Source organism: Mustela erminea, chromosome 1, assembly GCF_009829155.1.
Source record: "Mustela erminea isolate mMusErm1 chromosome 1, mMusErm1.Pri, whole genome shotgun sequence".
NCBI lineage: Eukaryota > Metazoa > Chordata > Mammalia > Carnivora > Mustelidae > Mustela > Mustela erminea.
In genome coordinates, this window is record NC_045614.1 from 87,253,514 (window position 1) to 87,270,329 (window position 16,816).

A 16,816-nucleotide genomic window follows, 5' to 3' on the forward strand; every position below is an offset into this window, starting at 1 on the left:
ATGCTTTTCCTTCTTTTGGGGATCACCAGGGACTTTCCAGTTGCCAAATCAATGGCCACTCATGGGAACTCATCCTTCCTATCCTACCAGCAACATGACACAGCTGGCCAGTCTGTCCTCCTTGAGACACTTTCCCCTTGTAGCTTCCTGATACCACACTCCCCTCCTTTTCCTTCTTCCTGCTTAGAGCACTACAGGCACTTTGGACAGCCCCAACCCTCATCATCCCACACAGCCAACACACCCCCCTCACCCCCAACAAGCTAAGCATCAGAAAATTGGCCTTGGTAGATACCATCAAATGTACAAAAAGCCATGAGTTCATAATAATACTTTAAAAAAATCTCACTGGTAACCATCTTTGGATGTTGCTAGGGCATCAACTCATATTAGGCCAATTGATAAACAAAGGGGACTAAATCAAGCATCGATTCTGTCTTTCATCATTTTCCTAACAAGATTTTTGAAGGAGAGGCTACTGCCCTGAACCAGGGTTCCAGGGACCATCTTTATCTCAGAGCTCCACGTCTACCCGCAGATACCCTGTTGCTAAGGAATGGCAGACGATTTGGAAAAGACCAAGTATTCGATCCATTTCCTGGGGAGTGCTGGTGCTCACAGCAACATTTCAAGTTTGAGGAAGACTCATACATCAGCTTAAGCTCTCTCTTGGATATACCGTAGAAGGGTCTCCTGTCATAAGAAGAAACATCTTCTCACAGACTCAGGCTGGAAGGATCTTCCAGAATTCCTTTAACACAGCTCATCAGCTCTGGGCAGGTCCTTTCACCCACGTGAGAAATATTTCTTAAGCACTTGTTGTGTGCCAAGCCAGTGCCAAACAAGACAAGGCCCTTCTTGCATGGAGGTTAAAGGCCAGTGGACTAAACCCAAGTCATCCAGCCTCTTAAAATGCTTTAAGAGGACAACGAATAGCAAATTAATAACCCACTCAAGCAGGGCTCCTCCAAGCACTTTCTATGGTTTATCACATTTAATCCCCGTAACAGATCTAAAAGGTATGGCATATTATGTTTTATATGCGGTTGCAAGTATGTGCACACATGTGTGTAATTACTAACTGATGCATGCCACAGTTGAGTGACTCGCTCAAGGTCATCCATCTAGTAAGCAGTATGACTCAAGGGCTCTCTCTAGTCTACATTCTCAGCCACCACACTATGAATCCAAGCCACCCTGGCTGGCGCGAGCTCTGTCTGAGTACCAAAGAGATCCTGAGTAGCCCGGCAGACAAGAGCAACAGATCATTCTTGGCCAGCCAACCAGAACTGCTGTCCAGCACTCAGCACCCGTAACGACAGAGCTGGTCCAAGACAAGGTCATGACCTGGCCCATCTCAGCAGGTTACAGAGAGTGACAGTGAGTCACTGGCAGGGTGGTGGGCAAGACTGGTGGGCCTTGCTCGGCGACCAAGGCAGGCAGGCAGGCAGACAGGCTCTGTGGTGGTGGGTGGACAGAGGCAGTGGGTGGCATCTCCCCAGGCTCCCATCTCATATTACGCTTAAGATGCTCACCCAGCACAGAAAGGCCTGGGTTGGCCACTTTCTCTGTACCTTTCCTTCCCTGCCAGATGCTTTTGCCAGTCAGCACAAGAGCCCCCTGCTGCTCCCACATTCCTGAATCTCAGGGTTCTAATGCTCCTGTGCATCTTAAGTGCTCAGCCCTAAAGCCCAGCCCTTGGGCCTGGGTCCTTTGGGGTCAACTGATGAGTCAGGGCTCCTTACAGTAGCCAGAGCTTCTCATATTCCCCTCACCTCTGAAACACTGCTGACCTCTGCCTTGAATCAACTTTGAAATTCCCATCAGGGCAACAGCCCCTTCCTTTTCTCCTGCTGAATTTAAATCTGGGATTGAAACAGTTGAGAAATGATCTCTGCTTAAAACTTGACAAAATTCAAAATCGGGCAGAGGCTGGAATACTGGTGCCAGCCATCATCAGGCCCCAAAAGTCAATGATGCCACCAAAGTCCTCACACTGTAAGGCCCACAGCCCCCAGAGATGACAAGGGCCAAGCTGTCTTTTCCCGGCAGCTCAGGAACAGAATCCCAGCCTGGGCTCCTGTGTCCCCAGGACTGATCTTTCTTTCTCCCCAGATTCCCTTTACCCTTACATAGTTCTCCAAGCTGGTAGCCTTGGGCCCGACACTGTGTGTCACAGAAAGAATGGCCTGGCCTCAACCTATGCCCTCCTTTTGGATTTTATAAAAATCTAAACGAAAGTAAGGATAGCAGTCTACTTTCTAGCAGTTTCATTAGAGCAGCCTTGGGATGAGATGAGGCTCCCCCATTGTCTCTAACTATCCTGGAGACTGCCCCCAACCCTGGGCTTAGCAAGGAGTTAAATGTCATTTGCTTTCTTTCAGTCATTTAACAAGTATGTGCTGACGAGCTGCTGGTGCCAAGAAGAACCCAGGCAAAGAAATGAAATAAAAGACAGGAAAACAGGATTTGGAAGTGGCTCTGTACCCCCTAATCAATCCTCAGCACATTCTTATAGCCAGCCAGCCTAGTCACTGAAGGCAGGTCCGACATAGAATCCAGCAGTCACCAGTGCCTTTGTCCCAAACAAGCAGCCGCCTTCTACACAGGCTGTGAAGGCAGGCGGCCAAGACGCAGAGCACAGGAAGGGTTTCGTTTGAGAAGAAACTAACAATTAGTCAGGATACATACTTAGGACATTCATTAACATTAAGCAAACATGCCAGATACTCAATTCCCTCAAGCAGTTTTCCTCATAATCTTCCACTTCCAAATCCACCTTCGATGGTCTGAAGAAGCAAGGCTTCCAGGTATAGGAAGGTGAATGAAGACATTAAATATAAGAAATTTCCAAAGTAAAATTACTAGGAACTTGTTTAAATTTTAAGTTTATTGAGCATAAGATACAAAGGTTGCTATCAAATAAAGAGAGCTTACATTTTACACACAAAACGGCATTTTTATATGATTAAATTTAAGTCTATGTCTCCTTTTTCCCTAAGAGGAAAGAAACTCTTTATTGACCACTTCAAGATACATCATGAGATAATCAGTTATTAATAAAAGAAAATCAATAGAGAAAAAAATAACTTAATCAATGAAGTCTTTGTAAAAAATTTATCATCTAAGTCTGTCAGCTGTTTTTTTTCTTTTACACTCCATCTGGTCACTTAGTTCAGCCTTAAAAAAAAAAAAAAAAAGCGAAGCCAAGTAGGGGTAAATTCGTCGTGCCACAAATCCTGTCTCTGTTGCTGTCCTGAGGAGACTTCGCACCTTTCTCTTTTCTACCTTTGCCCGCTCCCTACCACCACTTCTCAAAGCAAATGTGTTCTGGGGGAACACGGCTGTTTTCCAGTTGCTTGGAGAAAAAGTCTGTCATTGGGGGTGGGCCACAAATATAGAACAAAGTCTCTTTCGAAACATGATCACTTATCTCCTTTTCCGTTATTCTTCCTTCTACCAGAAAAACAGAAAAACACCAAATAAGCCCAGCATGCCGGTACTGGAACGAGGAAGGACTAACCACAACTCAGCAGCGGGGTTTACTTCCAGTAACCCAAGTCCCAATAGTCCAGCGTGGACGCACTCACACACCGGCGCCTGATAGCAGCCCCGGGCGTCAGACCCAGGGACAGGGTGCGCCTCCAGGTTCCCCAAGCGGACAGCGAGCCAAGCAGGGCGCTGACCACCATGCACTCTTTAGACAGGGCCAGTTAGCTTCCTGGTCTCTGGTAGAGATTCAGGACTGGGTTCAGCAAAGTAAATAAACTGTCCAAGCAGGGGGAAACCACGGCTAATTTAAATGACCATTAATGGCAAATGGCATCAATTCAGTCGAGGCCGGAACATAAATTCTTTGTATGCATACTATAGCGATGACGCAAAGTTCCCTTTAAAACATGTGGAAAATAAATTTTTAACATGGGCAGTAAGAACCCTGTATATAGTAAGTAAATCCCACCAAATCTCTCCTTTTTCCATGATGAATCACCTCCCAGTTCCCCAGGTAGGGACATTCCCAGCCGGCAGCTCCCGACAGGAAAGCGTCTTCCCTCCACCAGCTGCCCGGGGCCACCACACAACTGTGTGGAGAGAGTCCAGATCCCTCTAAGGGACTCACCCGTGATGTATGGCTTGAGTTCTGCACTGATTTGTGTTGTCTGTTTTGTAACATGCAAACGGCACGCAATCTTCTCAGGAAATTCATTTACTAAATCGAGGATATTTTTCTGGAATGTCAAATGTATCTGGTCACACTACAATTTTAAAAAATCAAAACAGATGTGCATAGCCACTGCCGCTGAACCTCGACTCCCATTCTGCACACGTCTGCCACTCTCTCCACTTAGAGAGGTATTGTTTGCAGCCTAGCGGGCCGGAGCCTTCCGAGTACAGAAGGCTATTGGGCTTTAATTGAAATCTGAATATGCTAACAAGCATATTACTAACTCTCCGGGAGTTTTTTCTTTTCCCTTTTCCTCAAGCATTGGCAATTAAGCAGCAGTTTCACTGACCACAGTTGTCTTTTAACTGTTTCTGTTCTTTTGTTCATCCCTGCAGCTGCAAAGCAATCCAGAGTGAAAGGCTTCTCCTGTCCCATGTACTTCCTTTCAACAGACAGAACCGACGGAGGTTTCATTCACCCGGTGGGGGCCAAACTCGGTGCCTCTCACCTCTACCTGTACCGGTGAGCCCCCCTGTAGGTCTCCTGACTCTGCAGCCGCTTGGGCTGTGGTGACCTTTCTGTCCATCTGCCCCCCAAGTCAGGCCCACCAAACCTGTCCTTATCCTGTCCTTTCACTGGAAGCCTCAACACTAGCTGTTTCGCTGTCCTGCCTACCAAGTGTTGCTTAACTCCCCACCTGAGCATGGTTAAGCCTTGCCACGCCTAATGTTGCAACGAACTCTTTTGGAGAAGACAGAAGTAATGGGAGGAAAGTTCCGTGGACGACTCACACGCCGCCATGCGTTCGCTCAGGGCAGGCTAGGACACGTCTGCCTCTCCCTTACCTTAAACAGGAGCTCACTGGTGTTTTGGGCACTGTAGAAGAGCTTTATCGTCCCCATCTCATAGCCGCCTCCTTTGTCTGCCCATTCTCTATGCAGGTCGGCCGCGTGCCGCAGGATGGAGAGCAGAGGGTTAATTCCGACTCCCCCTGCAATCAACACGAGGTTTCTGGGGGCATCTGCAGGCTGTGGGTCAAAGAAGAACTCTCCGCCCACTCTCACGGCCACTTCCGAGTCAAGTGTACACTATGGCAGGAAGGAAAAGATCCATAAGTGCCTTGGGGCATAAGCCTTACACCTAATGCTCGTCTTTAAGAAAACGGACTACATCCGCCTCCTGCCTTTTTATCAGTGTGGAGCATGATTTTTACAGTCGCTCTCAGTTGTCGGGGTGGGGGGGGGTGGGCTGTGACCTGGTTCCACTTGTCCATTTCGTAGGCTGTTCGCTCCTCTGCCTTTGTGATCCATACTGCACAGCCGCTCCAGAACTGAGAAGAGGGGACTCCCTTCAATCATGCTGCCACTTGTTCACTTCTTAGGGGATGAACTGGGCTGTGAGAGAGACACTGGACCCAGGGGACAGCTCTGAAGCAGGAGTTTCCTGAGTGGCGCTCCTTTTCTGGTCATAGCCATGGAGCGGGGACAGGCAGGTGGGGCAGGTGTCATTACACTGCGGCTGCCCTGGGCTGGTCAGAGAAGACTCTGGGTTCCAGGGAAGCTCCCTCCGGGCCACCAGCAGGGCATAGCCAGAGCTGCTGCGCAGGCTTAAGGCTGGGACTGCAGTGCTGATTGGGACTGTTTGCTTCTCTCTGGAGCAGCAAGAATGGGCAGCTGAGGCTTCCCTCACCAGGCAGCGACTACCATACCTGCCCACCCTTGAGCGCACCTGTTGGGTGAGGTCACTTAGGAAATACCATCAGAACTGAACGCACCAGTTCTCCATGGGGGTGACAGCAGCCCTGGAAGGAGGGGTTTGGGAAATACATGGTGATACTCTTTTATTGTCAGAATGGTTTGGAAAACCTGACTGGCATTTAGAGGGTAGGACCAGAGATGTTAGATGTCTTGTGAAATTAGCAGTGCCCTGGAGCTGGCTCCCACTCAGTTGATGGTGAAATTCTGAAGGATTTCATGAACCGGTTTTTTTAAGATTTTTTTATTTGAGAGAGAGAGAGAGGCAGCACAAGCAGGGGTAGCAGCAGGCAGAGGGAGGTGGAGAAGCAGGCTCCCCTCTGAACAGGGAGCCTGATGCAGAGCTTGATCCCAGGACCTCGGGATCATGACCTGAGCTGAAGGCAGATGCTTCACTGACTGAGCCATCCAGGCGCCCAGTGCACCAGTTTCTACTGGTAGTTTGAGATCGGCCATTGAGGGAGTATCTGCAATACAGAGATCAGCAAATCCTGCAAATCACGACTTTTCATACTCAGCCAGTTTAGCGGCACATCCTTGTCGCCAATGCACAGGACTGCCCTGCAGAAACTGCTGAATGGCCCACGGGACATACATGGAGGTGAAAACTGGTTTGTAATGAACTGAGACTAGATCTTACTCATTTATAAAAAAAAAACCAAAGCATTGTGTATGGATCTCGCGGAGTGTGAATTTTCCAGAATGTACCCATTGTGTAGACTATACTCTACTGAATCCAGAACATCAAGTATGTTCGTCACTGTTCTGGCCAACCACATGCCAGCTGGAAACCTGCATGTGTGGTTGTTCGTCACCACACAACCGCCTGTCCCACACACACCTGCAGACAGGGCACTCACGATACTGATTCTATGCCGAGGAACAGCCATCTGACCACTTCATTCTCTCTTCTAGTTAAGATCTGCCCAATCACTGATCTAGTGAAATAACATGGTCTGTGACTAGGAATCCCTTCTTTTTATTTCTCCCTGGCATTACACCTAAGAAAATTATGCCACCAAAAAAAAAAGAAGAAGAAAAAAAAAATCTTTCATGTGTTGATTACATTAACTTTGAATTTCATTTCAGGATAGTTCTAGAAAGAGGGCATTGGATCTGACAGGGCTGAGACCTCTAGTTTGGAGAAACTATACTGACATAGGAGTCAAAAGACTGAATTTTAATCCCAGTCTATGAAATCCATCAAATTCCTTCATTTCTCTGAGCCTCTGCTGCCACATCTCTTAAATGGGTACCAACCCCTGTCCTGCTCATCTAACAGGGCTGTGGTGGCTATCACGTGACACCCAGTGGGAAGGTACTCCCTGCTGGCATCGAGCTCTATTATAAGAGAGGGTTTTAGTCATTGAAGCTGCCAGTGAAGAAAAAGTGCTGGGGGTGCCTGGTCCCTTCTTCCCTGTCACTAAAATACAAAGAAATGTGTATGCAGAGCAAAGGTTTTGCTCCATTACATCTTCCTGATGTAAATCAACAAAATGAATTCCCTCCTAAGAAGCAATAAGTTGTAATGTGCTTTTTAAAGACCAAACCCTTAGCACTCACTCCTCGGCGTCCTGCATGGCAGGTAGGCAGGTAAGTACTTTTTGACGTGACTTTACTTTGGGGCTTTACAACTTAAAAGAAGAAGTCAAATCTCAAAGAAGAGTTAATCTCAGAGAAATAGAAGAAAAAATGAAAATTATTTTAATTCACAAAAGAGGTCCTTTCTGGTAGAAAACTATTAAAGGAAGGGAAATCCTTCCTCTGAGGGAAAAGAAAAATATCTAAACTTAATTTTAAATATGTGGGCCATTTTTATATGAAGGAGGATAGGTGGGTTTTATTTTTGACAAAAGAAATGAGCAGCAAGGGAGCATTCTGTGATGAATAAGTACAATCTAGGAATTACTACACCAGCCACCAAAGCGCTTTAAAATGCCCCTTCTTTGCAAGTTTCAAAAACAGAAGCTGTGGTATGAGAAGTTCTGCCTAATGACGCCAACAGATTGAATCTCTCTGTCCCCTCCCTCCCAGTCTCACTTGCCTATGCACCTCTCTTTATCCCTAAGAATCGAAGAGTAAAAGAGATGAAGAAATGAGAGAGAAATCGTTTTCCCCAATGGTCATCTTTAGCAGGCTTAGTTATGACAACAAAGTCTTTAGGATACTGTTTTTGAAACCAGAGTATTTTTAAAACCTGAAAGTTGGCCAAAAATATTTTTAAAAAATAATAATAAAAAAAAATAGAAGAAAAGAAAATGGGCCTGTCATCTCCTTAGTGACAAAATAATCTTAAATAGTCTGTCTTCTCATCTGCTAGCATCTGGAAAGAATGAAAAGCCATCTTTGTCTTTTATTGATCAATAAAACCTGCCAGGGTAGCACGAACACAATACCTCGAGTACCGTACACTGTAATACAGAAGTGAGCAAAAAGACATTACCTTCCATTATGTAGCCATGTTTCGGGTATAGATTTTCTACTTGTAAAATAAACAACTTTTCCACAGCAACTGGAGCTCAGCACACAATAGGCATCTAGAACCCTTTACCCTGCCAGGAGCCCGAGCCAAAGCCGATAAAATAAAGGAAGACATTTATGGCACTTTATCCCATGTCCCAACAGAGCAGCCTGTTGCTACCCAGACATTCACGTGCCTCCATTGTCCACTCTAATGGCTTAATAAGACAAATCCTCAGGAGGAAAACAGCCACCTGAGAATGGCTCCAAGAAAAATCTGACTTCATAAGGGCTGTTTGCAACTCCCACCAGGCAGAGTGGAGCAGGCACTACAATTAAAATGTGCATTCAAGCAATGCCACTTGAAAATTTTTTTACAGCCTCCAAGAGTAAGTTCCTTCATTGAAATGCCAATGAGGCATGAAACCAAGCAGGGGGCTGTGGAGCAGCACCAGGTCAGGTCACATGGGAGGCAGATAACCAGAGGGAGCTCCAGGGCCCTAGGAGCAGAGATGGACAAGCTCACCGCAACCCTGGGCAAGGGATGCACGGAAATCTTGCCGGTCCCACCCACATGGCATTTTTTAGAGGCTCAGGATACAGCCTACAGACAGTAATGGGTGGAAATCCAGAAAGAATCTAAAAAGGAATGAGGCAGATGAGGACACATGGAAGGAATGACTCAGAAGGTCAGAGGGTAAAAATGTGACAGGATACACTTAGAATGGAAATGCTAAGGCAAGCAGCTGCCTTATTCTGAACAGATACAACTTGACATGTAAACCATAATTAGATTAGACATTTTTTGTGCCCCTATAGATTTAAAAACCTTTTATTTTTTTTTTTTAATTATCTTGCAGTAAAACTTGCTTGGGGAAGCAGGGGAGGGAGTATAGTTCTGCGGATTTTAAGACACACCTAGATATGCCTACCTCCCACCAAAACCAACATACAGAATAGTCTCATCACTCCCCAAACCTCCCTCTGCTTTCCCTCTATGCTCACACCTTTCCCTACCCCTAACCCCTGTTAACCACTCATTTGTTTTCCATCATTGTATTTCTGTCTTCCAGAGTGTGACAAAAATGGGATTATGGAGTATATAACCTTTGAGACGGGCTTTTTTCCACTCAATATGTGGCCTCTGACACTCACCCAAGTGCAGTGCATCAATGGTTCATCCATTTTTACTGCTGAGTAACAACACATTGTATGAATGGATTACAACTTGTTTATCCATTTACCTCTTGAGGAACATTTGGGATCTTTTCAGTTTTTGATAATTATGAACAGAACGACTGTAAATGTTCACACACAGGTTTTTATATGAATAGAGCTTTCAGTTTCTCCAGAATAAAGATCCAGGAGCAGTATTACTAGGACTTAATAATAAATGTACATTTAATTTCATACAAAACTACCAAAATGTTTTCCAGATTGGCAGCAGTATCTAGCATTCCTGCTAGCAATATAAGCTATATAACAGAGTTCCAGTCACTCCACATCCTTACAAGGACTTGGTATTGTCAGGATTTTTAACTTTAGTCATTCTAATAGGTGTATAGTGATATCCCACTATATCCAGTTTTAAACTGCATTTCCCTAATGGTGGTCAACATCTTGCCATTGCCTACTAGCTGTCCTTATATCGTTTTTAGTGAAGTGTCTATTCAGTCTTTTGCCCATTTTTAAATTGTGCTTTTTTTCCATTCTGCTGACTTTTGAGAGTTCTTTATGTATTCTGGATATTACATATCCTTTGTTGGATATCTAATGTGCAAATAACTTTCTCCGAGTCTGCAGCTTGTTTCTTAACATTCTGTTAACAGTGACTTTTGCAGAAAAACGTTTTTAATTTTTATTAAGTCCTGTAAATCAATCTCTTCTTTTACAGATCTGGCTTTGGGTGTCATGTCCTAACACATCTGCCCTCAAGTTCAGAATATTTCCCATGTTTTCTTCAAAAATTGTTATAGTTTTGTGTCCTCTACTTAGATCTACAACCTATTTTGCGTGAATTTTCAACATATAGTAGGACACTTAGGACAAAGTTGGGTTTTTTTTGCATATGGATAAACAACTGTTCCAGCATGATCTATATGCTGAAAAGGCTATCCTTTTGGCACTGAATTTCTTCAGTGCTGTCATCAAAAATCAAATGGCCATATGTGTGTTGGTCTACTTCTGACCTCATTATTCTGTTCCATCAATTTTATGTGTCCATCTCTTTACCAAGACCACACTATTTTGATTACTGTAGCTTTAATTTTAAATTTGAGCAATGTGATTCTTGCCACTTTATCCTTTTCCAAAACTGTTTTAGCTATTCTAGTCCTTTGCCCTTCCATATAAATTTTAAAATCAGTTTATCTATAGCTACACTCTCTGTCCTGGTACATTCCTTTCTGGCAAAGGAGGTAAGAAGATGGGCTGGGATGGGACGGAGGTTGTTGGTAACTACAGAAGGCATACTCTAGAAATAAAAGGAATGGTCGAAAACTAGGAAGACAGCTGATTTGTGCTGAGCTCATTCCTTGTTATCAGAGTTTTCAGAGGTAACGAACAGTCAGCTTATGTGGGATTGTGTCAGGTCCCATGGTGAAACATGAGTGATAAGCCACAAATGTGGATTTCCTGCCAGGATCCCATGTGAACAGCTCTCCAGAGAGGTAAAAGCACCATGGATTTAGCCGCACTCAGCTGTGGGCACAAGCGGGATGTAATCAGAAACCACTACCTTTCCAAATGACAAAACAAAGTTCAATTCCTTTTACTTAAGATACTTAAGGGACAAAATAACCTGATTTATAGATTTACCATTTACAAGACATACAGACAGAGGGCCAATTTAAAGAAACTTAAAGTAAAATGTTTCAATAGTAAAGTAGTATTCAAATTCAGTATTCAACTGAACACTGGTAACCTGGAAGATATTTTAAGATCCCAAAGTATTTTTGCATCTTCCTTAAGGCATCAGAAAGTTTCTGCTTCTTTGACCATTATGGAGTCTGAGTTCTGGGTGTGGGGGAGCTCACTGTGAGCATGTACCCCTCCCACTCAAGCCTAGGTTTCTTAGGTGCATTAAGTGAGTTGAGCACAAACTTTGTGGGTAGGCAGAGATGCCCAGATCTCCAAGTTTAAACAAGTTTGCTCACCTGATTGTGAATCCAGAGAGCAGGAGGGTGGTTTGTATATTTCACTGCCAATTCTATCATTCTTTCTTCTTCTAGCAGTCTGGGGCTGGAGCATATTGAGAACCCACCAACCACTGAGACTCCTGGGATAAAGAAATCAACCCTATAAAGAAAGGCAAATAAACTGAAAGTGGGCAACAAGATAACCAAAACTGACAAACTTTAAGCTAGTTAAGAGAAAAGATAAAATTAGTAAAATCAAGAGTAGAAGAGGGGACATCATCACCAACCTTACAAAAATAGAAAAGGTTATTACAGGAATTCCATGAACAACTATATGACAAAAATTTGGGTAACTTAGAGGAAATGGATACATTCCTAAAAAGACAGAAATTACCAAACTGGATTCAAGAAGACACAAAAAATCTAGACCCCTAACAAGTAAATTTAGTTAATTTCAAGACTTATAGAAAGAAAAGGATAGGCATCACTGGTGAATTCTACCAAACATTAAAGAATGCTAATCTTTTACAAACTCTTCTCAAAAAAACCAGAAAAGAACATTTACCAACTCATTCTATAAGACAGTATTACCCTGCTACCAAAACCAGACAAAGATATAAGAAGAAAAGAAATTACAGTTCAATAACCCTTGTGAATATAATGCAACAATTCCAGGAATACTAGGTTGGTTTAACATCTGAAAATCAATCAGTGAAATACACCACTTAGTAGAATAATGGGCAAAACCTAGGTACCAACTCAATAGATGCAAAAAAAAAAAAAAAAAAAGCCATTTGACAATATTTAAGACCCTAACATATAAAAATACTCAAGAAACTATGAATAAGTAAAAACTTCCTTAATCTAATAAAGGACATCTATAATATATCCAACATTTAACGGAGAAAAGCTACAGGTTTCTCCCCTTAAGATAGAAACAAGACAAGGATGTCAGTTCCTACCACTTCTTTTTCACACTGTACTAGAGGTTCTAGCCAAGGCAATTAAGCAAGAAAATGAAATAAAAGGTACGAGATTAGAGAGGAAAAAATTGCAGATGACATGATGTTGTATACAGAAAATCCTCAGGAGGGTGCCTGGGTGGCTCAGTTGGTTAAGCAACTGCCTTTGGCTCAGGTAATGATCCTGGAGTCCAGGGATCGAGTCCCGCATCAGGCTCCCTAATTGGCATGGACCCTGCTTCTCCCTCTGACCTCTTCCTTCTCATGTTCTGTCTCTCATTCTCTCTCTCTCAAATAAATAATACAATAAATAAATAAATAAAATCTTAAAAAAAAATCCTCAGGAATCTATATCTACTATAAGGATATTAGAACTAACAGACAAGTTCAAATAGTGTTGCAAAATACACGAGTAATAAAAATCAATTGTATTTCTATACACTAGCAATTAACAATCTAAATATGAAATTAAGAAAAATAATTTTATTTACAATAGCATAAAAAAGAACAAGACAACTGGGAATAAATTTAACAAAGTAAATATATAAGACTTGCAAACTGAAAAATTACAAAACCTTATGGAGAAAAATCAAAGAAGATCCAAATAAATAAAAAGACATCGAATGTTCATGGACTGAAAGAAAAATATTAAAATGGCAATACTCTCCAAACTGATCTACAAAGCCAATGCAATATCTATCAAAACTCTAGCTGGTTTCTTTGCAGAAACTGACAAGTTGATCATAAAATTAATATGGAAATTCAAGGAATCCAGAATTTAACTATAATCTTTTTAGATTTATATCTTGTCTGAAATGAGCAGGAAATAGAGGTGGCTGAGTGGCTCAGTCAATTAAGCACAGTACTACTAATGTCTACAACACAAACATCCAATCTAGATGTTTCTGTGTCATCAAAGAGCAAAAGTATCACTTATCCCCATTTTATTTTCATGTAAGCCAGGAGGCCTACATGAAAATCACACTGTGTTCTCTACTGATTTGATTTATGACCTTAAAAGATGTTCTCTTCTGATCTTTGGCCTTAAACATCTGGACATTCTCTGAGTCTTAAAAAACCAGTCTGGACTGCAAGTGCTACAGAAAAGGTCCCCAGCATACTTTTGTCTATAGTCACTTGATTCTTTTCCACCAATATTTTTATTTCCTTTTTTTTTTTTAAGATTTTATTTATTTATTGGACACAGAGAGAGCGAGCGAGCACAAGCAGGGGGAGCAGGAATGGGAGAAGCAGACTCCTGGACCCTGGGATCATGACTTGAGCTGAAGGCAGGTGCTTAACTGACTGAGCCACTCAGCCTGAGGCTCCTATTTCCTTTTCATTTCAGACAAGATATAAATCTAAAAAGACTATAGTTAATATTTATTAACACAGTTGCTGTATGCTCTCCGAGAAGAAATATAATAGTATTTCCACAGCTTCCATGTTTAAAAAAAAATAAGTTAATTGATGAGCTACTCTTGCGGCTTCATCTCCTGAACTCTAGCGCCCTCTGCTGCTTGATGTTGATCAAGACCATTCTCTCAGGTGAGTGAAAGGGGATCCTTCTCTAGTAACTTTGGAAAGCAAACTTTAAAAAAAATAAAAGGACTCCTTCATTAAATGCTACAGAATTCAAATGACATAAAAACTTCACCTGAATGGATTTAAGAAAATATGCATGATACATATTTAATGAAGCATCTGTGTAAGAAAAATTTTAAGTTTTAAGCACACACACACACACACGTACACTTAAAAATGCCCCTTGCAAGATCAACATTCTTGAAGCCGAGAGCTGAGGCACCTACTGCACTCTCAGGTGAGTATATGTTAGAAGAACTGGGAGGAAGAGCCTATTTCTGTAGTGAAGCTGCATATCCATATCCAGCTGTGACCCCAGGCAGGCCCGTCCCGCCCACAGATGCCGCCCAGTGCCTGGCACACAGCAGACACAGAAGTCGTGGCCAAATGTCGATGCTTTACCATGAGATCCTAAAACTCTTTAGTCCTCAGTGTGAGGCTTGGAGGCCCTGCCTCATCCCTTGGGCGCACACCACAGAGAGCTCCTGCTCATGATCTACAGGCACCGCTGTCAGTGCCAGAGGCAGAGAAGCCAGCATGTCTGGATTCCTGCCCTCAATAAACTTACCCTAACAGGAGGAAAACTAACAAATGTAATTACATGGGCTCTGACAAAAATCTGCTTGGAGGACAGAAAAAGCCCATCACTTAAGACCTGTCTGGAAGAACTGGTACTTAGTGTAGATTTCTTCGTAGCTCCTACATACGTGATTCTGATTTTATCAAGAAAATACTAATAAAACCACTATTTTATTTTTTAAACATCTGCTTGGAGGGGAGGAAAGCAGAGGAAGAAGCAGTCAATTCTAACAGGCGAGGAAGGATTAACAAAAACTTCAGAGGAGTCTTAAAAGACGTACAACACTCACCAGACAAGCATGGAGGAGGACCCAGTCTGAGCAAGGACATCAAGGACTGCGGCACTGTCTCTGTACTGAGAGACACGGGGCTCTCACACGTGAAAGGCAGGGCTGCCGAATGCGGCCATGCAGGTTAGATGCTATCTACAATGCAGTGGCCCTGCTTGAGGGAAGGGGTAGAGTCCTTTTTCTCCAATCTTACTCCTCTCGTCTATTTCTTCTTGGAGTCCTTCTCTCAGTCACTTTCCAACATGAAAACTATGTTCTCTCATATTAAGTGAAAGACCTTGCTCTTTCCAAAAATGCTTTGGCCTTGCTTCCTTCCCCTCAGTGCCATACAAGCCCAAGTGTGGAATGCATACTGACTAAGCAGGAAGGGTGCCATCTTAGTGGAGATGCGCACTCATCCACTACTATCTGGCCTGCTGCTCTTCCAAACAGCAGGGGAACCGGCCAAGGAACTAAAAACTGGAATCTGTCCCCTGGGCCTCACCAGCACAGATGACTTAACTGACTGAGTGAAACACCAGCTATAACAAAAAGCAAAAGCAAACTAATGAAGTTAAACATTAGGCATTGTGTTAAACACCTGACATATCCCAAAACAAAGGAATATTACTATTCCCTCTTTAAAGACATGGAAACTAAACTCAGAGAAAGAAACTACCCACAACACAGAACTAGAAAAGCCAGCATGTGAGTCATGTGGCCTCCAGAGAACTAGGCATAAGACACTGTGGTAGAGACTCTCTCAGGGGATGGACCCCGCCCACAGCAGTGAGCTCCGCAAGGAACACTGAATCTGCCAACCTTAGGCACACAGACACTAAGTGAGTAGCTCCTACATTCGTGAGGACTGCTGGTGGCACTCTAGTCCCAAGAGAGAATCCCGATCTTTCTATTATCAGGAAGGAGAACTGATTAGGTCAAGAGTGGGACTCATGAAGGAGCTAAATGCTAGGCAGTGGATCTACTGGTGATAAAAACCTAAAAGTGGATTTAGTCCTGCTCCTAGGAGCAATGGTTTTGAGGGAATACCCTCTTTCGACCTTTCTCTGATTTGAGTTCTTGGAACTGGTTTCCCGGTATAGGAACTAGACCCCTCTGTATAGCACCGGAAGAGCCCCAGAGGCTGATGTCAGGTCTATACTGAAGGTGTCTACCTGGAACTCTGTGCCCAAAGTTCCAGAACATTCATTCACTTATTTAGAGGCCAGTCTAGAGCCTCCCCGTCAGTCTGGCAGGTGTCAGAGGCGGCCAGTGGTCAGGAATTCAGAGACGTGGGATCATGGCCCAAACTCTGACCCCGAAGATAAGCCCCAGAACAACCCTCTTACCCCTAGTAGCACTCCATTCCAATAATCCTAACTGTACCAGCTGCCTGGAAGCTACAGCCGTACTGTCTCTCTCTCCCTGACCCTTCCTTTCTTCCCCAGAATGCCACACGGAGCTTACTACCAAGCTGATGACCTTAGAGAGCACAGAGCGAAAGCCATCCCAGCAACAGCACCGAAGATGCAGACATCACCAACCCAAGCAAATGGCCATCCTGTAACCAAGCAGTCAAATATCCAAAGGAACTTAGAATCCCCAGAGCCACACACTAAGTCAGTGGTAAGGGAGCAATCTTTTAAAAGGGGACATTCAGATGCCAGGAATGAATACTGATGGACACCTGGCAGGGAAAGGTCAATTGGTACTTTATAGCCAGAGATGACCTTCAAGACATCTGCCCTCTGGAGCAGGGTTCGTCAGGCACATTCTAAAGCCAGTCCCAACATCAGTGAGACTACCAAATCCATTCATCGATATGGGATACAGAACCAACCCTGAAAAATTTTACCTTGAGGATCACAAGGGAACCCTATTTGTTTCTGTATCACTAAAAATACCA

General features: G+C 43.5%; 1 protein-coding gene across 5 annotated transcripts in view; it reads right to left on the reverse strand.

Moving 5' to 3' along the window:
- Window positions 1–2,872: 2,872 nt before the first annotated feature.
- OXNAD1 (oxidoreductase NAD binding domain containing 1) overlaps window positions 2,873–16,816 on the reverse strand; it is a 36,494-nt gene continuing 22,550 nt past the window's right edge. For all 5 annotated transcript variants that reach the window (XM_032332393.1, XM_032332357.1, XM_032332376.1 and 2 more), the window contains 4 exons: window positions 11,535–11,676; window positions 5,011–5,253; window positions 4,121–4,229; window positions 2,873–3,456 (listed from right to left, as the gene is read on the reverse strand). In XM_032332393.1, the coding sequence (XP_032188284.1) occupies window positions 3,302–3,456; window positions 4,121–4,229; window positions 5,011–5,253; window positions 11,535–11,676 (649 nt within the window). In that variant the 3' untranslated portion in view covers window positions 2,873–3,301. The remainder of the gene's footprint in view (window positions 3,457–4,120; window positions 4,230–5,010; window positions 5,254–11,534; window positions 11,677–16,816) is intronic.